The 25,529-nt window shown below is 35.2% G+C and overlaps 3 protein-coding genes across 6 annotated transcripts; 2 read left to right on the top strand and 1 right to left on the bottom strand.

The window, feature by feature from the left end:
- Positions 1-973: 973 nt before the first annotated feature.
- On the top strand, positions 974-19,584 carry LOC106102381. Of its 4 annotated transcripts, none has more exons than XM_013281835.1 (12): positions 977-1,478; positions 2,519-2,827; positions 7,631-7,764; positions 11,899-12,036; positions 12,298-12,403; positions 14,666-14,733; positions 16,587-17,282; positions 17,477-17,578; positions 17,741-17,860; positions 18,037-18,109; positions 18,223-18,275; positions 18,385-19,584. In XM_013281835.1, exons 1-12 carry the CDS (start codon positions 1,322-1,324, stop codon positions 18,535-18,537), a joined length of 2,109 nt encoding a protein of 702 aa, XP_013137289.1. In that variant the 5' UTR covers positions 977-1,321; the 3' UTR covers positions 18,538-19,584. The 4 variants fall into 4 exon arrangements, with proteins under 4 accessions (XP_013137291.1, XP_013137290.1, XP_013137289.1 ...); XM_013281834.1 differs by having other exon boundaries at positions 7,631-7,809; XM_013281837.1 differs by lacking the exon at positions 2,519-2,827 and having other exon boundaries at positions 974-1,478; positions 7,631-7,809.
- An 828-nt stretch (positions 19,585-20,412) lies between these two features.
- Positions 20,413-21,581, bottom strand: LOC106102212 (NADH dehydrogenase [ubiquinone] 1 alpha subcomplex subunit 11). Its single transcript, XM_013281631.1, has 2 exons — positions 21,004-21,581; positions 20,413-20,512 (listed from the first exon to the last, which is right to left on the bottom strand). The coding sequence occupies exons 1-2, from the start codon at positions 21,503-21,505 to the stop codon at positions 20,502-20,504; spliced, it is 513 nt and encodes a 170-aa protein (XP_013137085.1). The 5' UTR covers positions 21,506-21,581; the 3' UTR covers positions 20,413-20,501.
- Positions 21,582-21,982: 401 nt separating this feature from the next.
- LOC106102157 (F-actin-capping protein subunit alpha) lies at positions 21,983-23,860 on the top strand. Its single transcript, XM_013281568.1, has one exon. It carries the CDS (start codon positions 22,016-22,018, stop codon positions 22,880-22,882), a length of 867 nt encoding a protein of 288 aa, XP_013137022.1. The 5' UTR covers positions 21,983-22,015; the 3' UTR covers positions 22,883-23,860.
- Positions 23,861-25,529: the final 1,669 nt, after the last annotated feature.

Raw genomic sequence — 25,529 nt, 5'->3', positions numbered from 1 at the left:
AATGATAACCTGGCCACTTTAACTGTCGAAATGAAAAAAAACTTATAGGCTCCGAGTTATTTTTTAAATTTTAATTTATTCCTTTGACGACAACAGATTCTTGGGGCGTCCCAAAACAATAGCTGGCAGGTAAACTCTGGAACGTGTGAATGGAAAAACTAACATAATTTAAGGTGTAAAATGCTGTAGCTAAAGATCTACGTTGTACAAAGATGAATTTCTAATGAACTTTGTCTTGTTTGTTTTTGTCTGAGAAATGTGGGGTTAACAAAATTATTACAAATGGAAATAATGTTAAATTACTATTGTTGACGTTAACGGAACCGTAACTGAAAAATTATCAATAACGAAAAGTTAATAATAACTTTGAAATTATCGGGTCATTTGATGCATATGAACATGTTAGATCAACTTCTCCATTGGAGGATTGGAGTTTTTCATTACATTGTTATGGATGCTTCTATAGGGTTACCATAATCAGGGGAACCCCAAGAAAAGAGTACATTATACTAATTGCACAAAATTTGGCAAAATAAGTTAACCCTGAGCTTGAAATATACGAATAGTTGGGGAGGCAATGGTGTTCTTACACGCATTATGTAAGTTTTTAATACCTACATATTGGTTATATGATGCACGTGATGTAATGGAATATAATAATATCGGTCTATAATATGTAGTTACCAACTTTGGTGGACTATGGGCACCTGTGATAATAAAATATCCGTTGGAAATATACCCACGTCAAATTTAAGGAATATTTTTCTTATGCCTTATGCTAGTTTAATGACAAGTACCTACATTGAGTGTCTAATTGGTATTCATCTGAGCGCGTGTAGACCACGCCGCGGTGGGGAAGGGTTATTAGCCGGCGCCGCCTCCGCGCCCAGGCATACTGTACCGAGGCCTGCTCGCGAGCGCCGCACGCTTGCTCACCAAACGCTAATTTACTTCGTCAATATTTAAAGTACGGTGACTGAATATGCTAACGGAAGCCAAGCCGGTGGCTGGGAAGGCAAGATGTCGGCATAGCTGATTGACGTTGATATACGGCTGTGTCACATCGAGCCAGCTCAATCCACCGGCGTTCAACGAGAGAAGACCTGAGAAGACCTTAAGGCGGATGCTCCCGTAAAGAAATTGCGATCGCTCCCGTAGCGCGCGACAGGGCGAGTCTGACAGCTGTCATTGCGCGCCCTCGCCGGATTCGCTGCGGCTGCACCGTGGATGATATTTATTTTTAATCATACACGACGATGTTCCCGTAGAGTGCGACCGGCTTTGTGCGCGCGTGACGAACCGATACGAAAAACACGAGAGAATGGCGAACGACGAAGTGTTGGGGCCGCGTAAGACGATGTTCGTTCTAGTGATTGTTGTGGGGTGTTTCGCCGTCTTATGGCCCAGGATCCTGTCGCCGCTGATCCTGGGGCACACCCAGGAGCAGCTGAAGCCCAACAAGTTCGACCGGGAGGCAGGTAACGTCGGTATTTATAACTTTAGCTCAATGTCAATAGCAGCGCATTACGCGACGTTTTCAACGCGCACTAAATCTAATTAGGTCGATCGTTAATTAATGGAAAATATACAACAAAAACAAGAAAATCCGTTTAGTCTGCTGTCAATTTACGATAAATCAATTAGTAAAAACAACTTTATCTCTTGATGCAAATTACTAATTAATATATCATGAAAGAAACACAAAAAATCTTTAGGATATGTATTTGATTTCAAACTGTAATGCTAGATTAATCAGGCGAGAATATATTTGCATTTTGCAATAGTTTTGTCTATAATATTAAGTATTATTTGGTCCAATTGTTGACTTTAAACATTTGCGTTTGCAATAGTTCTGATTGGAATATGGTAGGTGGGTACTTACTCAAATAATGGAAATATGTACATATGATTGCATCAATATGCTAATATGCCTTCTTTTTTTAGCTATATCAGTTTATTTTAAATTTAATGTATAAATCTGATTATTAAAATAAATTACAAAAGAAGAAATATATCTAAATTGAAAATAATCATATTAAATAGATCTTGGGCATTTCTATTTTAATGGCGATTATTAAAAAAATTAAAAGATAAAACATACATAAAAAGTATAAATATCAGGCGGTAAATAACTAGTAAAATTCTGTGTGAAATATATTCCTTCATGTATGGATTTATTAATTTTATAGTAACAGTTTCATCATTAAAAAACCCTTGCTATGCAGGAAAAAGTAAATGAGATTAACTTATCAAAGTACATGTTCTTTGAAAACAACAAAAAGTTTGGTAATTAAAATGTAATACAGTTACAATTGTAATCATTAATTTTTCTTTATAATATTAGTTGACCTTGTTAATTCACATAGTATTGATAATATAAGGAACATGTTACAAATGTTACTCAGAATTATTTAATTTTTATTATTTTAGCAATACTATTCCTTCAATTAAAACATACTCATTGTATAGAATATTTCAAATCACCAAGAAATTTTCTATGTGTTGTAAAACTATATAGGTTGCTGTGAGGTTATGTTCGAGACGGAGGTGGCTGTTTTGGAGCTTGTCAATGAGGTTTGCAGTTCAGCTGTTGGTGTTGGTGGTAAGCTATCCCCATATGCAGCGGGAGAATGCCGGAAAGCTGTAAACGAGACATGTGGTCTAGATATCGCTGCATTTCTGAAACGCAGTGATAATGTGGGAAAGACAACAAAGATGCTTCTAGAAACAATGAAGAGTAGTAACAGTTCGTGCTTGAAGGAACATTTTGGTGTTCAGTTATATCTGAATGCACATCAAGGGATGAACTCATGGACTAAACAAGACAGTTAGTGGATTTTATTAGTGTGAAACATATACTAACTATGACTAATTTTAACAGCTGTGAAGTTTGGTTATTGTGCAACTAACATTTTTTCAATTAACGTAAATTTAATAACTAAAAAATGCTAGTTTTTTAATTTTTCGTTTAATTACATTAATTAAATGCACTTACAATGCATTTAAAGTACAATTAGAAAACCTTAACATATAAAATTATTAATTAATGTTTTATTGGAATATTGATTTTATTGTCATTTTTTTGTACAATTCTAAAGTTTAGGGCTTGCCGTCGGTCAAGGGGAGCTGGTAATAAAACCCTTTTTTTATTCAAAATATTCTTCGACATTTTTTTAAAGAAAATACAATTATTAAAATCTGCGTATTTTGAGCTTCTCTTCAACTAGTATTTATCAAAGCCAAAGTTGATCTAAAAGCAATAGATATTTCTGTCTTCAATTCGCCTTATTATGCTATCAATCAAAATGCGCCTTTTGTTATTCGAAGTTTTACAAACAAGATCGTAGTGGGTGAGATTTTCGCGGCCCTGGTCAGTTGGGCGGGCGCCAAGCTTCTCAGACCAATGTCAGCTGGTGGCGAAGTGATTTTATAATTTTATGCTTGCAAACTCGAATATTTGCAATACTTATTTAGGTCTTTAAACGTATTTGTTAGAATCACATATTAAGTGAAATTGACGATTTTTGTCCTTGTCTTGAATGTCTACCCCAAATTGATTTATTATATTTGAAAATATTTTATCTTCTTTCTGTTGTTTCTTGTTTCTGTTACTACTACTCTGTATTTTAAGAAGCTTCATAAATAAATAATAAAAAAGGATGAATTTATACGTTTCTGAAAATTTCAAAGTTAAACAAATAAAATCCTATAATCATAATTATTTTTAGCAGGTTTCCCGAAATATCTAAAATCAAAGTTCAATGTTTGCAACAGAATCCTAGAAGTAATTATAAAATAAAACAGATGTCTGTTAAAATATTCCTAAACACGAATTCTTGGTATATAACCCTTCCAGGAATTTTGCGCGTTGGATATCATAATATTTATAACTCAAATTCTAAGGAATTTGAACGGTTTTAAAAACAAAAATCTATTATACATCTTTAAAAACATTTAGCCCCTGTCCCACCAAATTGTAAATTATCTGATAAAAATCTGACGTGTAAAATATGTGATGGAAATATTGGATTTTGTTCCCTTATTTGACAGTGAGCTCATTTTTAAGCTATCTGAGCCTCTATCAGTTAGTGGTGGGACATACCCTTTGGCTTTAGGTCGCTTGCTTTAGGATTATTCCCAACCGTCACCCAACTCGGGCCCCATGTGAGGACAGACGAGAATAAAAAGTTTCATCCGTCCCACCTTTTGCGATGACGGGACGGTTGAAACTTATTTTATTTCATAACGGTTCCATCTGTCACCTTATTGGTGATAGTGGGACTAAAAGGTGTGGCTGATGAATCTTTATTATCGCGTGGGTACAGAGCGGGGTGACGGTTGGGAATAATCCTTGCTTTATACCATTAAATAAATACTTATAGATACAACCGCATATTCGTTTCTTAACAAATTCGTAGTCAAGTGTTTTTAAAGTATGTGTGGTGAGCAGCGCCGGCGCATGATGACTACTAATGCGATATATCGATGTACAACATTCTTTAGTAAGGGCAACCGTTTGCTTATACATTGGTACCATGACATGGTTTAGTCACTTAAATTCATTAGATATCGTAATTAAAGGTAACTGGTACTCAGAATCGTTTAATGGTTAATTAGTAGTTTCTATACGCGTATACTTCTACACTGAAAGACTAGAGATTGCTCAATAATTGTGTGTAAAAAGGTGCGTGGTAGGGCAGAATTTGAGCTCTATAAAACGAGAATGGATAAGAAACGAAATGAATATAAGAGGAGGTTTGAGAGTAGCCCTAGTGGTAGAGAAGGTAAGGAGTACAAGGTTAGCGTGGTATGGGCATGTTATGAGGAAGAAGAAATCTCATGTGACAAGGAGAATGTTAGTTATGAGTGTGGAAGGGTTCACCGGTAGAAGTAGAACTAAAAAGAGATGGATGGATTGCGTGAAAAGTGTCTTGATCAAAAAGGGAGTGATGACTGAGATGACGTATGATAGAGTTTTTTGGAGGACAAAAAGCTGTTGCGCCACTATGGGAGAAGGATAAGGAGGAAGATGATGATGATAAAACGAGAAAATAAGTTGCAAGGTGAAAATAAAGCTATGTAACCGATGTTTAAACGTGAAATCTTAAAGATGATGGTTTTAGTAACTTTTTGGTCTACTAACAATGGTTGTTTATCTCAGAGACATTGAATATTCCGTTGTAAATCTTCCGCTTCATGTGCAAATGTAAACAGAGTACCGTCGCTTTCGCGTCTCGGTTAGTGGCGCTACTCAAGACTTGTTTTCTCGTTTGTTGTAAGAACAAAAGTATTTGAGACGACATTGTTGTCGCATGTCCGCGTGAGGTCGCGTCGGGGCGCGGCCGTCACGCGGTCACCTTTGGACTGACAAACGCTCGGACTTTTCTTTACCATCTTTATAACGTTTGCTAATGTAGAAACTACGAGTAAATGTTATAAGTAAAATTATGTTAGAGTAGTATTCCATGGGTTTAGATTGTCCAAGAAATTAGCGGTTAACAGAGCACAGTAGAATTTTAGGTACAAAAGTATGCTCTTCACAAGTCTTTGTGAAATAGATATATTAGTTATGAGGGGCAAATTATTATGCCATATATCCTTGTGTAATCGAGTAGACCTTGTTGCTAAGCGACCGAACTTAACAATAGACCTTGTTAAACTTTTATAGATATCTATACAAATAATAAAATTGGAGTGTCTGTTACACCAAAAGAAAAATTTCAGATTTCGCAAAAATCGGATTTAAACTTTTTTCGCATGTCTGTCTGTTCGCAAGCTGCTTTTGTCCCGGGTGATATCCTAAACGGCTGGGCGACTTCGTCCGGACTTTTACTAAAGGGTAACTGACATAGACGGGCATATTATAGGCTACTATTTTATCTTAATATTGTCTATAGTCAACAGCTAGTCTATAACGTTATCTGATACGCAAAGTAGGGAATAGTAGAAACTTTCTCCAATGCTTTACTCGTCTTCAGTTTCAAATATTTCACAAAACGGATCGTGTGCTAATGATGTCTAAACGGCAGTAAGTGTGGCACGGCACTTAGCGTCGCACCTCTTGTGTCGTAACTGCGCAAGCGCATCTAACTTATTTACTCAGTGACATCGTACCAAGATCTTTGCATAAGTCAACCTCAAGTCCTACAAACCTACAAAGAGTAGATGTGTTAACTTGCGTAGCGCAGTTAAATCATGACATGCCTATCCTAGTTTGAACTATGGATTACTTTTTTAAGCTTGGTTTATCAATATACGAATGACTACAAATCATACTTCATACTAATATTATAAATGCGAAAGTTTAGATGGATGGATGAATGTTTGTTAGAGTCTGTAGCCTAAAGGGCTGAACGGATTTCGATGAAATTTGGCACAGACATAGAGAATACTCTGGAAGAATACATAGGTTGGTTTTTATTTATTTTTTAATTCCACGCTGACGGTGTCGCGGTGAAAGCTAGTTATCAAATAAAGCGATTACGGCTGCTATTTTAATGGAATATCTAAATAATCCTTCGATAACAGATTGCGGAAGTAAAGTTTGTTGGTATCCTTTATTGTAACATAAGAGAAGATGACGTACCGTGGAAACAATGTGAGCATCTGCTATATAACGTAAACAATTTGTTCACACAATTTGCGTAGCGGTTGGCCTATCGTGGTCGGTGTCGATGGAGCTACGGGCCTTGGTTCCATATGGTTTATACACAAATTAGGTAATACGACAATTGACAAACTGGGTCGAATTGTACAGTCAACGTTGGTCTAAGGTATAAGCGGCAGCGGATTTTTTACATCATTTTTAAATTATCATTGAAAATGTTTTAAAATCCCTTTTTTGTCATCAATCTTAATTAATAATTAAATGCTTACTACCTTATTTTGTCTCGGCTAGGCAAAGTCAGTAAGTAATATTACGCATACCAAAAATTAAGGATATTTTATTTATAAAATTACCCATCATGAAACGCCATCCAATCTGCGGTAGAGTATATGTATAAGTGAAATTATCGCTTTAAGTTGTAAGTTTGATTCCCGCCATGATGTGGTAACTTGTGCCAAGCTGTCATGAATTTTATCCACACCAGTTTGGTCGCGGCGTCTTTTCGGGTCACATATTTCCCGCTAGAGCCGAGGGTCGACGGCGCCTGGCTGATAATCACATGTTGGCAACTTGACGGCAATGAGTCAACAATATCTATGACTGACGCTTCTATATTTGGAAGATTTTTTTTAGTCGCTCCATTCCGATAACGTTTTCTGTAATTAGTTTTTCAGTTTTTGGATTAGAATTATCGCAAATGGTGTATAAAGTTTTTAAAGTTGCAGTTTCTGCATTTAAAATTATAACTTACATGATCATTTTTACGTTTATTAGGTAAATCCAAAAATAGGCTAATAACAGCAATGTTGGTCCTTACTAATATTTGTAAACGTTATATGTTTTTTTGCATTTCATTTACTATTATAAGTGCATGATTTATAATGTTTTCTTAATTCCATATTTGGTTAAATTAAACAAGGAGTCAACGACGACTACGCCTTACAAATGTTCCTTTCGACCTATGATCCACCTTCCCAAATTACACCGAGCCATTCGTTGTTAATACTATTTTCTATTCAACAGCGTTAAAACAAGAGCGGTCACCGATCCGTGGGATGGGTCCTCATCCCGCACTACGAGAAAGAGGACGAGCAATTCCTCCGGGAGTGCCGCCCGTTCAGCCGCGACCACCGACTCCTCTACCACCGCACGTCCGGGTACGAACTTCCCCCCTCTCTGTCTACTACGATGTTGAGATCAAGGTCAGTCGACGGTGTGACAGTGTGCCGGCTTCTGCAGGTAGGAATGGAAGTCCCCTTCGACGGTTAAGTACTGCGGTTACCTGAAATACCCTGGTCTATATATAGAACGAACTGGGAACTAGAAACCAAAATATGTTGCCAAATAAAGGCAGCTCACAGGATTGCCGAGACGATCCTTGGTTACCTTCAACTAATGGACTTTTGGAATTTTGCACGTGTTATAATTTTTTTTATGCGTTGCGATGTACGCAATGTAATGAAATTCAATCTAAGTCATGACAATCTGTGGTTACTTTAACTTGAGAATGAGACTTCCACATTAACTTAACTGGTAGCGCTAAGCATCGGCAGACTCACACTTAACCTGTAAGTATTGTAGTTTAGTGAATGAAGTAGATATAATAAATTTGTTTAATAATTTAACTTGTTTGTTTTAATATTATTAAGATTCCTATCAGGTAAGTTGATATTCCTGAATACGTAACACATCTTAGTATATTCCATAATTTAAAAAATAATTGAATTAATTTCTATCTACAGTTGACGAAGAATTTGACATAGATTTATGAATGTACACTGCCGGCCAAAAGTTTGAGACCACCTTGAAAAAATTACAATATTGAATAAAACTCCAAAAGTTAGTGCTCTACAAACTTTTGGCCGGCAGTGTATAATTGGAAATATAGAAATGTGTGCTAGTTCTGTGCTAGGAAATACATGATCTCTGCCTACCCTTTTTGGTTTTATATTAATCGTTACGATATCTAGAATAATATATGAATTATGAAACAAGTCCCTGATGCAGTCGTTATTAATTCGTTATTATTTCTAGTCTACTACTAAATAAAATAAAGAGGATGTAGGATATTTTACATTGCATTTAGTTTCTTATTTCGGTATTATGTAAGCTGACAGTAACAAGGGCGCATTGCTCCAAAAATAATGTCTATGACATCATGCGTTGCTGTTGAATCTTTTTATCAGACGTTAACGTGTGGTACAAGTTATAAGCGACTAGCGTTGGTATTAGAAAATATATGAGACTATTTTTAACGTTGATACATTATACAGGCGTTAGTGATATTTTTTAATAGGTTTCTCATTTCGACAAGTAAACGAGTTTTTAATTGTACTTGATTTAAGTGCTCGATCTGTATATAGACATTAAGAGAAAAGAAACAGAATATTAGACAAACGTTCTTCTGCTTTTAAGATATTTTATCCCTTAAATAAATAAAACCTACGATCTATAGTATAGGCTGTACACCTTTTGCAGCAGCTGTTTAAATTTCCTCGAATAGCATTTGGATCAGTGTCAAGTTGTGTCGGTTAGTGTCATCAGGCGGCGTCCCGCTCAACGACTGTCTTGTGACGTCAGTTACGTCACTACGACGCGTCTTATACAGTCAGGTACACAAATGAATTTGATAATAGACATTCCGCCACTTCACTTCTCGTGGAATTTTCTGCCCTGCAGCTGCTTTGGAGGATAATCTGTCTGTTTTTCCAAAACAATACGACTTAGGGTCATTAAAGAAGCGAACCTATCTTTCTCAAAGGCCAGCAACATTTCTGCAGTTCTGGAGGATGTCAATGAGAGTGTTCACGCCGATCGTTTTTTTTATTATAATAAAGATTTATCGTAAGTATAAATTAATTTTTAATACAATTAACTTTATGCAATGTATTCTGTGCAGGACTGTACCAGTATTTGGTTGTTAAACATATACATTTATGATTACTTAAGACAAATTTTAAGTGAGTTCTACAATGCAATGTATACCAAAATATTTTACATGACAATACAAAGCTAGACAAGTTAAACGTTTCGGTCGTTACTTGAGTGGCACTGGCAGATGTAATACAAAGGATGGCGTCAGTTAGCTTTAAAAATATACTACTAGTTGTTGCTTGCGACTACGCCCGCGTGAATTTAAAAATTAACATCAAGTATAGGCTATGTTATTCACAGATAAATTACCTTAGTAATGGTGAAGGAATTTTTAAAATCGGCCCAGTAGTTTTTGCGTGAATCAAATACATAGAAATATCCAAAAATCCAAATCTTTCCTGTTTATAATATTAGTATAGATACAGATAATAAGAAAAATAAAGGAGAACAATGATTTTTGTCTTTTAAAACCGATTGTAATGTACCAATCTTAAACATACTATAGTCGCCTTATTTCACATAGGTCTTACTCTAAAATAATGCCTAGTGGCTAATGATGTGGGTATCCCATCCGATCACGTGGTCGAGGTTCAAATCCACTTGATTATTGTCATAATCCTAGAGCCGCGACACGTAGACCACGCACCTTCAATATTCCTTACCAGATATGTTCGAAATGGAAATGCGAGTCTCCTACGGACGCCAGGTGGTCCAGTTAGACCACTTTGAAAAATACTAGCCTAGAGCTTAATTGATTACCATAAAAACAGTACGATGGCTTTCATTTTCGGACGGTCCGGGTTCTAAGTGGTCACGGTGGTGGTGACCATTCCAACCGTAGTGGTCCAATGGACTTGCAGTTAATCACAAGCCTTTGTAACGTTTGACATTTGTAATACTTGTAAGGTGTTTGCTGAGCATATCGACGTAGACCAGTCGTCCTTCAGTAGTGTTATTTCGGTGAATCCGCCTTTCATTTTCACTTGCATTACTATTTACTCTATACAGCCGATGATCTAGCATAGGTATAGGGGGCTACAACTAAAATAGTTGTTATTCGAAGTGAGATGGTATCCCTTTTACTCTATGACAAAATAGATATAGAAATATTTTGGTAGGTTTCAGCAATAAAAATCTAAATTAACTTTTACTAAGACGACCTTTATCGATTACCACTTTAGCAGTAAAAATTAAAAGTAATTTGTAGTAATAAATATGAATAAACTAGGAATTATTCATCCTCTATATTACTTACTAGCTTTCCCCCGCGTTCATATTTGTCAAATTTTCAATTGTAGATGTCAAAATACCAATTACCTTACTAATGACAATCTTGCTTCTCGATATTGGCAGCTCGTATCGTATGGTCTCTTTTCCACATTAGAATTTTTAACCAAATTATTTACCCCCTAAGTTTAATGGCGTCAAAAATATGATGTAATTGAGGACATCTTAGGCAACAAAGAAGTGTGTGTTTACGCTTTATTATATCAGTATAGATTTGATAAATATACAGAGACCAAGCAATGCAATACTATGAGTCATTTTATCAAGTTGTATGCAAGGGCCCCAAATTAATTTATCAATAACGCCAACAGATGTGATGTAGAAGTACTTCGCTCGCCTACACTACACACAAACTGCTCACTGTTTATTACTTAACATACATAGTAATTGAATATCTTATACGCGGACTTCATAAATCTTAAATACGATAATTACATTTGTCTAAAATGCCATTAAGGATGTTTTTTTTCTAGGAAATTTGATATATGATTTAGGTCTATGCATCAGTTTGTTCAATCTATACTAATATTATAAAGAGGAAAGATTTGTATTTTTGGATTTTTGTATGTATTGCAATAAATCAAAAACTACTGGGCAGATTTTTAAAATTCTTTCACCATTGGAAAGCTACGTCTACATTTACGCTATATTTTTTAAATTCACGCGGATGAAATTGTGAACAGCTAGTTATTATATACATAACGTATATACAAACCTAATATCAAAGTAAACAAAGTAACGCTAGTAACCCAGAGGGGAAGCTGAGAAGAGATTAGACTTCCATTTGACACGGTCTTGTCTGTACTCTTTATTCTATTTTCTAGTCTGTTCGTAAAACAGGAAACCATGGAGTAGCGATGTCGTAAAATCCTAACCGGCCAGTGTTTGCGTAGTCTCGGTAAATGCGCGCGTCTCGTCGCCTCAATGCGATTTATAAAAATATAAAATTACCGTAACCATTATAAATAGTCCACATTTGTGCCAGTACGCAGTTCCATACGATAGTTATGAAAGATATCACGAAAAAGGTTTTTATTTAATCTCTTGTTTATTTTCTTCGTTTATTGTATAGGCGTTTTTTTTGTTTTTGTTTAATTTTCAATTTTAAGATGTTTGTATGTTTATTGCAGCCCCCGCCAATACCAGGGATGCGACCACCGCTAGGCTCCCCCGGCGGGCCAGTGCCGGCGCCCAAGTCTTCAATGGGCTTCGTCATGCCCATATACACCATCTGCATCATCGTTTTCTTCGTGTATACTCTCAGTAAGGTAAGGGTAGAAGATAGTGTTAAATCTTTTCAATCAAGTATGTGGGCGAATGTTTTGGAAACTCCGTAATGTTGAAGCAATCGAAATGATATGCAGTTAAAAGTTTTTAGAGTTACAACCATCCATTCATCAATTCCAGTCTTGTGAGTTTATTCAATTCCTCAAACGAGAATATCTAAAATTGTTATAGAATATGGAAATTTAGTTGTGATTTCACTTTTTTTTGCTGACTGTACTTTATCATATAATCTTCGTTCCCAGATCTTGTTCAAGCGCACAGGGTCACCCTACGAGTGCGTCGCCCCTGACCCTCTATTCAGAAGGAGGGTATTCCGAGATGACTCCCGTTCCTCGCCTGATAAATTAGGTGAGAGTAATCAATTAGTTATAGACTAAGAAAATAAAGTTGCCAGTATTAAAAACTTTCTTTTATGAATATTTTTATGTCATTCACACTTTCATATTTTATTTTTTCTGTCGTTCTAACACGTTCCATGCCGTTACTTTTTTTTTATAAATTGTACTCGTTTATCAGTCGACATTAAATGTGTTAAAATACTCTATGGTCTATGGTTTCCTTGCGCACGCAGGACCAAAGGAGAGGGACGCAAGTGAGTATGATATTGTTATTTTTAAATTGATTTTTAATTTTATTATTTTAATTGGCTGCTTGTAAAGCGGACAGGAAACACGCGTTATCGTTTTGTTTTCAAGTTTGTTGAAAATAATAGTATTTTAATTAATGAAACGTATTATTCCCACGAATACTGATTATCGATTCAAAGAATTGTTCGTTTAATAATAAAGTTTCAATTAAATGTGTGATGTTTTGCGCAGGCGCAATTTTCTGCTTATTTCCCTTGGTTGTTATGTATTTACCCGCATATTTAGCGTGGTTGACTGAGCCTAGTAATCATTACTTAGGGTACACTCCGAGCCACTCAGTGGGGGCGTATAGTGAGCTGGTGATGATGATAGTTATTATTTATTTATTTCAAATATTCTACATAAAAGTTATTTATATGCACCTGACATGATGTATTGTTAATCATAAAGCCGTGAATCATAGAATGCTACTGAATAATCGTTAACTTCGATGCATTGTTGCCAATATGTTCGTATTTATTTAAAACTCTTCACTAAATCAATTAAATTTTATTTAAAACAAAAATAGCACTAAAAAGACAGATTTTTTCGTTGTAATCAAAGAATTCACGCAACTTGTAAATCTTTTTTACAAATTAGTTTAGTTTATGAAGTTTTGTAACGATATCAATTAAAAATTTAGCAATTTTTCATTATATTTTTCCATTTACACCCCACCAATAATTACCTAACTATAGACGGCATATCAACCAACCCGCACTGGGCAAGCGTGGTCGAATAAGACCTAGTCATCCCTTAGGGTAGGTTTCGAGTCCCTCAGTGGGGATGTGAGCTGGTGATGATAAATTGACATCTATCCGTATGCAATCGGGTTGGATTAGTAGTAAATTGTAAACTGTTCCCGATGGTTGGTGTTAATGTAGATTTGATAACTTAGGGGACGTGGAGTTGGAGGCGCTCCGCGCACGGCTGGCGGAGACAGAGCGCGCTATGCAAAGGATCGTCGGCCAACTGGCACGCCGCGACGCGGTACCAGCCACCGAGACCTGTGATCAGTTGGATTGCCATGCATTTCATAGATCATTTTATAATGGATAAACTGATAACCAACCATTTATGTTGGCTCGAAATGTTTTTTTCTAAATTTTGTAATGGCAATCCAACTAAACAGTGCTTTATTTAAATATGCGTGGTGTTTACCTTAGTTATTATAGTAGCTTTCGGCATGGTGACGGTGAGGCCCTTTTACTTCGGGTCATTTCTGCACGCAAGACCAAAATGAATGGGTTTTGACGTATGTGGACTAGAAATTTTTTTTGCAATGATTCCTGGTCCTTGGATGTCATGTGAATGGAAAATTGAAATGATTTATTTAATCTTTTGACGTCCATTTAAAATAACGATCCTGCATTGTATAATATTTATTTAACTAGATTTTAAATAACCCTTATGTCTTGTTCAATGTTTTAAGTTTTTTTTCCGTTATTTTTTTATTTATTTTTTAAAGGACTTTACCGCCAGATAGATGACATTCCGACTGTCACTTTGACATTTGTTTTTTTAATCTCTGTTTTTGAAAAAGGCAATGATTTTACCAACAGTCAATGTTCGTTGAATGCAAATTGGAATGAAAATGTTGCAACATGTTAATATTGACACATTATAACAATTGGCTGCGGTCCAGGGTGCAAGCCCAATCGTCTGATGAACCAGTTATTTTGGTCTTAGCGTCCTTCGCTATGTTTTTATAATGGTTTATTTTTAGTTGTTTTGTTTAAAATAAAAAAAAAAATACAAGAAAATCAAATTCTAACTCAAAAATAAAGTTTTAAAAATCAAGTAAACTGTAGATTTTAAAATATTGAGTAGATATAATATATAATTTTCAAAAACAGGCGTGATTTAATGATTTCTGAACGTATAGAATTTCGGAGAACACTTGTAAACTATGTTTTTAATAATTATCAGCGAAATATGAAAAAAACAATTACGTTAAATTAATGGCAACATTTATGGCGCGCAGTTGTGACGGCCATCTCAGGGCTGGTGGCGGAGGTCCGGCAGCAGATGGAGGCGGGCGACGCGCGGCAGGTCACTGCATGCCCCATAACCATTCCCCTATACCAGTTTTACACTTGTATACAATACTAGCTGTTCCCGTGCGGCTTCATCCGCGTGAAATTAAAAAAAAAACATTACTCTATTGTTTCCATTTGTCAAATTCTTAAAACCATTTACCTTACTATGGCAATCTTGCTTCTTGATGTTGGCAGCTCGTATCATATGGTCTCTTTCCCACATTAGGGTTTTAATCCAAAATATTAACCCCCTAAATTTGATAGCGTGAAAATATGTAGCCTAAAGCGTGACGTAAGTGTAGGGGTTTTTATTAAAAAAAAAGAGTTATTCAAAAATATGCTGTAGTTGCTGAGATCTTAGGCAACAAAGAAGTGTGTGTTTACGCTTTATTATATTAGGATAGATTTACAATATTAATACTTTTACAAAACGTGATACACGTAATGAAAATAGCGCGCGAGTAAATACATAGTAATTACTAATAATAAATATGATAAGTCACTGTTAAATTGGAATTTATGCGATTTTACATTTGTCAATTTACAACATTTGATGCGGCTTAAAGATTAAATTCTAATTTAATATATGTAAATGACATAAATATGCGTTAAACCTATATGAGAAGTAATCCATATCATTTACCACTCAGATTTAAATTAATACTTAAGCAGTCCCTTAATGTAGGTTACGATACTAATCTGGACATTAGACACAATATACAAATGTAAAACTGGCATTTTTAATTGATTTTGTGCTAATTTTTTTGTTGTATTTTGTATTTTTCGTCCTTTACCCTACTCCGATCTTGTGTGCCTTGTAAAAACTTTTTTTATCATATCAAGAACATATAAAAACACATAATTTCCTAGGAAATCTATCTTTCTTTTGATTACTTCTTTTGTATTTGATAACATGAAAACAGAATTAATCTTATCGGTGCTAATCAATAAATATTAAACCGCTATTCCTGAGCTTTTACAGCTGTAATACGCATTTGGCAAATCCAGCTAACCTCTACGAATCGGTAATAACCTCAAAATATCTTTGGCGCGCAAATTTTCCCGCTTCGCTGCAGACTTGTGTCAATATGTTCGTTTCATTAAAGATAAATTGATGTTTCTATCAATTATGACAAGAAACTATTTGTTAAATTCATAAATTTTAGTAATGGTCACGAAATTACTAATAATAATGGCCTAGTATCCTTGTACTATTTAAGTGGCATATTTGACAATCGAATTCCTAATAAAAATAACAGTACCGTTTGACCCTAATTATAATTTATTTCATTTTATTTTAATTGCAAAAGTATATTTATATTGTTATTTTTTCTTTGCTTGTCAAACCACCATTTTTATTTTTACTCTGTATCTGACGTTCTTGCCGCCATCGCCTGACAGATTGCACTGTGTTGCCCTATCTAACAGAAAATATTTTTAAAAAATAACAGAAACCTATATTTTCAAAGAATGTAAATGAAAAACAAAACTAATTTATTCTTCACTTTTTCATTTTATTTGTTCATATGTTATAGCATATTTATATTGGTTTTTCTTTGTTGTGTTTCTGTTCTTAAGAATAAACGTAGATTTTTCTTAGTAGAATAAGACTTGCTCTTAGATTAATACCATAGTATTTTTTAATAAACAAGTATAATCGTTAACTATGCTTTTTGTATTTAACAATTTTGAAGTTTCATTTCTTTTTAGAGCTTTTTATTAGCTTGTCATTGTTTTTAAACTTATCTTGAGTGTGTGTGTGTTTTTTTTATTTAGTTTGTTGCAACTGTAGCCACAACGTATTGCATAATTTGCATTAAATTAAAACGAAAGCAGCTATAAAAATATTTTGTTCTTTAATTACAGGAGGCGCAGGATAACACTCGTCCGTACACAAATGGAACAATATTATTGAACAGTGGCCCCGTGCAAATTATAGCTAGTGAATTCCAGGAACCTAAAGATAAGATTCTAAACGAACAGAAAGATGCAAATATTGAAAAAGAATCAACTCCAGTGGAACTACCGCAATCTAAAGAAACAACAGAACAAGTAGAGAAAGATGATTCTAGCAAAGTAAAGCCAGCAGATTTATCATCACAACCTTTGGTAGACGAGGAAGGAGTATCCCAGGATAAGGATATCACTGAAGCTGAGGTTATTGAATCTCAAGTATCGGAAAATAATGTTGGTACCGAAAAAGACACAGATGAAGAAAAAATATCAAAACCCGATCAAGATCAAATATCCGAGGAACAAACAGATAAAGAAATAAACACTGAAACATCAATAAACAAGACAGAAGAAATAATCTTAAAACCAGATGATGTTGAAATAAATGGCGAACAATTAAATAATAAAAATGTGGATTTAATTGCATTATCAGAAGGTAAAGAAATAATTAAGGATATACCATTAGCAGAGACAACAGAAATGCTTATTAAACAAGAAAAGGGAGAAAGTAATGAAGAGAAACGATCTCCTACAGAACTGCTGGAAGAAGCTCTGATGGAAGAATTATTGAAAGACGAAGACGTAGAACAAGAGAGTCCAAGCGTTAAAGTAAGTTTACAATTTAGTTAGCAATACTGAATGTTTGACCGTTAAAATAACTAGAAAAGTTTTTATCCAATAGTTGTTTCATTATTAGAGTTCACATCGTGTTCACGGTTTTAAACCCAAATTGTAATTTCCCTACTTTGGTGATTCGTTTGGTCTGATTTCTGTACTACTTGTATATGGTAACACTACATAAGGTGGTGGGCATGGAGGTGACAACACACGCAGCGGACGGCGGCGCCTGTCCCGCCGCCCAGCCTCCCCTCCCCGCACAAACACCACACACACAGAAACCACAAGTAAGTCAAATATAGGAGATTTATACGTGGACCTCTATAAGCGGTAAAAGTTCTACCTCACACCAGGTGATAAGGCTGTTTCCATACTTAGCTGATGACCTGACGACGCCCATAATTCTGTATCTGTCTCTGATCTTACTTCTCAAAATTTAACTCCTCCAGCACGAAGCAGCAGATGTGAAGTCAATATACCTGGAGACGGAGATCCCGCAGCAAGCGCGCGTGCTGGTCGCCGACTTCGCGGACAGGACCGACAGGCCCAAGCCCACAAAACACGCACCAGTGAGTCACACTCCATTTATTGAGCACTTGTAAATTGAGCCACACTCAATTCATTGTGCGGTTGTTAATTGAGTACTCGATTAATTGAGCTGTTATAAATTGAGTACACTCAATTTTTTTTTATTACTAATGTTTCACTTTTTTTTTGTCGTATAAATGAAAAATTATCTTTACAGTTGGTAGTGAGCGGTAAGATGACTTTGTCATTGATACAGGACGCGCCGCGCGACACGCCGGAGAGAGATCCTGGTCAGTGATCAAATTTAACTAAATATTCAATGAAATTGTCCTATATTTGTAAATAAGAATTAAATAAAAAAATGTTTCTTATTCGTCAAAGAGTAACAATTTTTTCTTTATAGAGTCGACAATGGACGACTTCACCACCGCCAGCGCAATGACTCAGCCCGCAGAAGTATGTTTGTTTATTCACTATTTTTACTATTTTCCACTGGGCTGATGAATGGGATTTTTTCCACCAAAACTACCTTAGTTTTAATGTTTAAAAAAATGTTTTTCTACAGAAAGACGGAGACTTATCTGAAGAAGAAATTGAAGAGGAGATAGAAGAAATAGAGATCGAAGAAGAAATAATAGAAGAAGAAGTCGAGGAAGAGGAGATTGAAGAAGATGAAGAAACGAATGAACCAAAAAACGCACCAAAGACAAATAAGTAGACAAAATGAACTGATTTTAGATCTGGTAACATTGTAGCGTTTGAATTAATACTGAAGTAGATTTAAGTGTAGATAAATAATGGAAAAATTTGATATCCTCGATTTTTATTGAACAAGTTTGATCCATAGATAATTTTTTTAAAACATTTAAATCACGCTGCTAAGGTCTTTTCATATGAAAATTTGTTTTTTTTTAGTTCCATAACTAATTTATATTTTTCAAAGTATTAGAAACTACTCTTCTATGAAGAAATATCTTCAAAAAACCAGTAATTTAAGTTGTGTTTGAGTGCCAAATTTTACTTGTAGCTTTTTGAGCAATTATGAGTCTATTACTATGAAATGTAATTTTTTTCTAAAGATCTCTTCCACGTCTTTAACTTTATCTTAAAAAATGTTTTTAAAATTAACTCCTCGGTATATCAAACTTTAATGCTGTTTAAAGTCTGTTATTTAGCCAAATATTTTTTATTATAATTTAATTGTATACAATTTGAAGTGTTGAGATTTTATCAGTTTAGACTTTTATATTATTGATAGATATATGGTAACATTTACATTTTTGTAACATCAAAAACATTTCAGTGTTACCAACATGAAACTTTTAGCCAAAAAAATAACCATAGACTTCTTTATCTTTGATGAATATTTTCTTGGTTCACTGAAATGTTTTTAACTTAAATAGAAATTAATAAATGAAATACAACGTTTATTTTAAGAATAAATTGAAAAGTAATATGTTAGAATTTGTTGCACTGTGTGAGATTGCGGTAGTGAAGATTATGCATTTAAGATTTAATGTTGAACTTTTAAAATTGTTTATGGTTAAGTTTATTGTGAAATTATAGCTTTATCATATTAATGTTCCGCTCGCCTCCTAATAACGTAAAAATACCTTTTTTCGCGACGCTTGGACATTCCTTTTTTATTCGACGTATAGACCATAGACAAATTGATAATGGTAACATTTGTACATTTAAAAATAGCATTTTTTGTTGTTGCTTTGAATTGTTTTTGTTGATTAAAAATAAAAATTTTAACATTGAATTAGTTTTCATTTTATCTGTAAAAATAAGATGAATTTTATTATAAAAAATTAACTGTCACAATACCCGACTGATTTTAAAAAAAAGGATAATAAACCATTCTTAAAACCTGACTTGCTGTAGGGGTATACCCCTGAGAGGAAGAATGTGAATTGAAGAATGCCCCATTCACATACCAGTACAGTTGGATAGAAGTGCTCAAAATCAGAACTGACATACAATTTATCTTAGATGTTAACTAGACATAGACAATCAAGAGAAAATATGTGTATGAGATTTTAGTTCACTGTGTATGTAGTAGATTTTAGTCTACAGTGAGTATTGATACCAGTGAGAAACGACCCACTCCATACGCATTCTACACTGCATAATGTTAGTCTGTACCCAGTATTTTAGTTTAAACTTTGTCTATGTAGAATTTAAAAAACAAAACAGTAGTCTATGTATTCTTCCAGACTATCCTTTACATATATGCCAAATTTCATTAAAATCCATTCAGCAGTTAACCTACCAACACTAACAAACATCTATCTGAACTTTCGCATTTATAACTTTAGTAAGAGTAAGATAAGTAATACCTATAAATATAAGTAATACCTATCCTGGCTTACCCGTCTACGGACGAGGGCAGGATGGTGTTTAAGATGGCACCTGTTTAAGAAAACAGTCAGTTAATTAAGTTTTGTTTGTTTAAGATTTATGGGGTGTTATAATCGCTTCGCGACAAAGCCCCCTGTAAAAATAAATAATAATAAAAAAAATAGTACAAATATAGAACTAGTTTTATACAACTGTGCTGAATAAACATCTCATATAAATAAAACTCATGTTACATTTTAAAGCATATAATTTAACATTTCACTTATATAACATTGATTGTATGTACACTACTGATTGTTGGCATATTTAGTCTCCACCTCACTTGCTACCTGAAACATGAATACAAACAATTAGATATATTTAGTCATTCTATGTTCAGTGATTTTAACACTGGCCTGAAAAAAAATGTTAAAACATCTTTTATGATTAAAATTTAAGATGAAAGTAAAACAGTAAATTATAAGTTATGTATGCTTAAAAATACACATGCCATACACATCGCAAAAAATGGCATTGTAAAGAAACACCCTTCGAGAGAGTGTCAAGGAGAGTGGTTGTGACCCTTAGGAATAAGGAAACCATCCGGAGAGAGAGAGAGAGAGAGAGAGAGAAAGTGAGAAGGAGATGTTTACAAATAAAGTTATTAGTCTTGGGGAAATTTAATAAATGATTAACAAATATATTGAAGCATAATGCAATGTTCCTTTGGAAAATTCCTATGCATATAAATTTTTCTGAAACTTGAAGGATTTAAAAAATATGAAGACTATAAACAGTAGCACTAGATATTTTACAGTTGTTAAACAATTGCATTTATTACCTGTGGTCCAAGTTTTAAGTGAATCTATGTCTTTGACCATTGTCCAATCATGTCTCACTGATTGAATCGTTTTTGTTGCATTGGTAGGCAAAGTGGGCATAATTACCCAGCCTTCATCAACGGCAGCCTTCTTCACAAGGGCGGCAGCGCCCAGTACGCAAGCCGCTGGCAAAGCAATAGTCAAAGATCTAGTCCAGGCGCTTAAAATCGTACCAGCCGCTGCTCCTCCCAAGAAATAGTTAACGCCATCGTTTTTGCCTCTAATATTTTGAGCAACGTTTGCAGTAACAGTAAATGCGGCAGCCATACCGACCAAAGGGCCAACGTAAAACATATATCGCCCTGTAGTATTCACGATGCCTTTTGGATGCGAGAACATTAGAACGTCGAATGTAGCCCCAGCGAGACCTGCCAATGTAGCATATTTGGTTGTAACAAACACTTTTTTATAAATATCTTGACCCTCCGGAGTATCGTAGTATTTGTAAGTAAATAACGACATTATTATTGTACGATTAGCACAACTTTTTCGAAAAGAAGTTACACAATACCATTTGACAGTGACAGTTAAGTGACAGTTTTTGACATAAATGTCAAATTTTCAGGTTATATTTTTAAATATTTAAGACTATGAATGTTAAACTTTTCTGTCATATTTTGAAAAGGTTGCAACTAAAAATCATCAAAGCATTATTTCAGTAGCAAAATAGTATACAAAAATAACTTTGCAATAATACCAGCAATTCCTATAACAAAAACAAGTGAATTTTTAAATCTAAGGTAAAATTTTAAGGAGTTTTAGAGGTTTTTTGAGATCTTTGTAGACACGGCTCTCACCCTTTTAAGTATAGTAAGTCAGATAAGTTATGGCAAATTAGTTACGTTTTAAGTGTAGTGTATTGCATCAAAATGCATTTTAAACTTGCAGTATGTTTCTTCCGTCATTGCCTATGTTAAGTATTTATGGTTCCATGTTAACTATGTCAGTGTCAAAAAGTCAAAAGTATCAAAAATGGCGGCGGACGGTGACGAATTGATTAGTGATCAGGAAAAAGTGAGAATTGTTTCAGATTTCATATTACATTCACCACCCGGCGAATTTAACGAAGTGTTTAATGATGTAAGAGTATTACTAAACAACGATAGCCTACTGAAGGAGGGTGCAAGCGGTGCATTCGCGCAATACAACAAGGATCAGCTCACGCCCGTGCGCCTTGAAGGTTCCGAACTCCATACGCTTATAACCGAGCACAACGAACTTGGAGGTGGCAGATTCTTCGATCCAAGGTCCAAGAGATCCTTTAAGTATGATCATTTACGCAAAGAAGCCTCGGAGTACGAGCCCTACGAGCCGGACCGAGTTGCGGAGCCATGGCGAGCTGCGCTGGACGAGGAGCTGACAGCGTACGTGGCCGCGCACTACAAACACGGCGCAAGCCTGGTCGTGGGGCGCGCGCTCGACTCTAGCACCGTATCTCTCGTCGCGTGCATCGAAGACCATCAATTCCAACCGAAGAACTACTGGAACGGGCGATGGCGTTCCGTGTGGTCGCTGACGGTGGGTGCCGGCGCGGCGGAGCTGCGAGGCATGCTTCGCGTGCAGGTACACTACTATGAGGACGGTAACGTACAGCTGGTGAGCTCGAAGGAGGTCCGCGCGCCGCTAGTGGCGACCGGAGAGGCGGCTACCGCGAAGGAGTTCGTCCGGTTAGTATGCGAGGCGGAGAATGCGTACCAGACGGCGATCTCCGACAACTACAAGACAATGAGTGACACGACGTTCAAGGCGCTAAGAAGGCAGCTGCCGGTGACGCGCAGCAAGATCGACTGGGCGCGGCTGGTGTCGTACACGATCGGCAAGGAGCTAAAGAGCCAATGATGTCCCGCCGCCGCGTCCTGAGCACCGCGGACGCTCCCCGCCTCTGTACATATTCACATAAGAATAAATCTTGTTCAAATGTTTACTGGCTCCGAGGGCCGAGCACCCGGCGCGTATTTATCTATGACTATATAGAGAAATGGCTATTGTAACTGTTAAATTTGATGCGTTTTGTTACTCTCATTACAAAATGCTGATTGCCGCATATTTAATATATTTGTTGCTTTGAAATATTCATACAATAGGCTTGTCTCCGAGATGTACAATCAACTTCTGTTAGTAGCATTGAGATTGTAGCATGTAACATACTTAGGCATGAACCTATACCTTAGACCCTTACCCTAGGTTCAAAGTGGAAAGGGGCAAAGGCCTGCTGCGGGAGACTTGGTTGCAATCGACAGGTAGTTGTGTAAGCAATATGAGAATTGTAATTTTTGTTCAACATATGTCAATTAAAGATGTTAAGATATCCAGTTGATTTATGGTAGAAACTTCCGCTGTACCCACAACTATTATTCCATCCAACCTAAATATTTCATGTTCAGTATTATTTGCGTTAGAAGTGGAATATTGCTTGCATAACCGAGTGCTATGTGAGATACATTAGAAAGAAGGTTCTTATGGTGCATTTAATTATAGTTAATTTAAAATAAAAATTGTCCACGTAGCTTTAACGCGGTGTTTATGAGCATAGAGCACAATATATTCGATATTTTTCAATTAAATATGTGGAGTGTTGCTCAAACTATGGTAACGGTTAAAGTGAAAAAAAGTAGAAATCTATTGTCTATGGCAAATGGCATTGAGAGTGCGAATGAAAGCAGATCATTCTTTATATGTATGTAACGAATATAACTTCAGTAAGTTTTATTTTGTAATTATTATAATAATTTAAAGAACGTACATAAAAATCCAAGTATTCTCTAATGTATGATTGAATTCATTTGAATAAAAATATATATTAAAATGTTGCTAACCTTTTGTTTTTTATTTTTACTTTAAACCTTGTTTATTGAAAAAAAAATTACTATATTACTTGTTCAATTTTATGACTGAAAAATCACTTTTAATTACGCTTACTAATAATATCCTCATTGGTTCGTTTTATTATAGTATAGTATTTGTGCCGTGGTGCATGAAATCATTTGCTATTCTTTAGAAGAGCATAGATGGCGCTGATTTCAAATTAACAAACTTTAACAGAATACAATCGTAACAGCACGCAAATAGTGGAGGTCGGCGTTTATTTTATACAAAAGTTTTACTAGCATTAGTTCCCTTGACATACTTTTCTGAACTTGACCCATTTAGCGGCCGGCTTTACTAAATCAATATTAAACGAGCCGCGTAAGATACGTAGCAGGAAAATTACGTTCTGTTTACCACCTTGACACTGCCGAGTCTTGTAGAGAAACAAATGTAATATTGTAAACTAGCATGAAAGAATCTTTCAGATTTTTATGAAATAACAGCATAATTGGACTTTATACGTATTAAAAGCCTATTAGGAATTTGCTACTAACTTAAATAAATCGTCGTTAATTATACTAGCAACGTAGCGACAACATTCTTAACCTCGCGTCAATAGTTGGCATTAAAAAGTTTGACATATTCGTTTTTTCAATATCAGAATATAATGTAGGCCATATAAAGCTGGTATCATAACGTTATGTACTGTACGTTTTTTCTAATTAACATATATAGGAGGTACATGTTTCGTTATACAGAACAATTACACAGCGTGTCATTGTCTCCGTATCCTCGGGTACAATGTGTCCCATTATCCTTTGTTCGTTAAAAACGTACGAATTTCACGGATCTCACACTTCATGTTAGCTTTTCGGCATTATCAGAACGGATGCGCTGATGGCACACCAGTATTATCGTTCTTGTTTGTTCAACAAGTATTTTTTGTACATCATTAAATTACTAGCTTAGGCCCGTGATTCCGATTGCGTAAAAAAAAAACAAAGTAACCTATGCTTTCTTCCAAAGTATGTTCTACATCTATGCCGAATTTCATCTAGTTCTGTTCAGCTGTTTAGGCTATACACTCTAACAAACATTCAACCTTGCGTCCATCTAAACTTTCGCATTTATACTATTAGTAAGATTTGGTGAGTCACTAAGTTATGCTATAGTAATAGATCTCTAAGATTTTTTTAACTGCAGATTAGTAAGAGAAATATTTACTAGGGGATTACCTATTTGTAATGAATCGTTTTGATTCTTATTAAATACAATTTTAGTAAATATTTACATTTTTTTCGTAATTAAAGTTTCCTGAATTGGACGAATGTCGATTGCATAGGCTTATTAATATTCTGAGTCACTTATTTTGCTTTTCAAATGAGTTCAAATGTTCTGAGTCAGCGGCATGAGTATGTGGAGTGCATTAGATTCCTATAATCACTCATGTTCAATTCAAATTCAATACGTTATAAATTATGTTACTTTCACATCTATTTAAAACAAATTATTAAAGTAAAATTGCGCTGTTTTCCCTTGCGTTGTTTGCCTATACGATTGTCTCCTCTGGGTTTATGAAAAATTTAATTGAAAAAATTAGTTTTAGCTAACAATACCATTGAAATATTAAGAGCGAACGCACATCTTTGACTAAACTATCGCACAACTGTCGTACGAT

Source organism: Papilio polytes, unplaced genomic scaffold (assembly GCF_000836215.1).
Source record: "Papilio polytes unplaced genomic scaffold, Ppol_1.0 DF823923.1, whole genome shotgun sequence".
In the NCBI taxonomy this organism is placed as follows: Eukaryota; Metazoa; Arthropoda; class Insecta; order Lepidoptera; family Papilionidae; genus Papilio; species Papilio polytes.
This window is presented reverse-complemented; position numbering and strand designations above follow the sequence as displayed.

Coding starts and splice junctions, on each gene's coding strand:
- LOC106102381 (XM_013281834.1), top strand. CDS start 1,322: ATGGCGAACGACGAAGTGTTGGGGCCGCGTAAGACGATGTTCGTTCTA. Junction 12,404..14,665: donor TTCCTCGCCTGATAAATTAG/GTGAGAGTAATC, acceptor TATGGCGCGCAG/TTGTGACGGCCATCTCAGGG. Junction 17,283..17,476: donor AAGAGAGTCCAAGCGTTAAA/GTAAGTTTACAA, acceptor ACACTACATAAG/GTGGTGGGCATGGAGGTGAC.
- LOC106102212 (XM_013281631.1), bottom strand. CDS start 21,505: ATGTCGTTATTTACTTACAAATACTACGATACTCCGGAGGGTCAAGAT.
- LOC106102157 (XM_013281568.1), top strand. CDS start 22,016: ATGGCGGCGGACGGTGACGAATTGATTAGTGATCAGGAAAAAGTGAGA.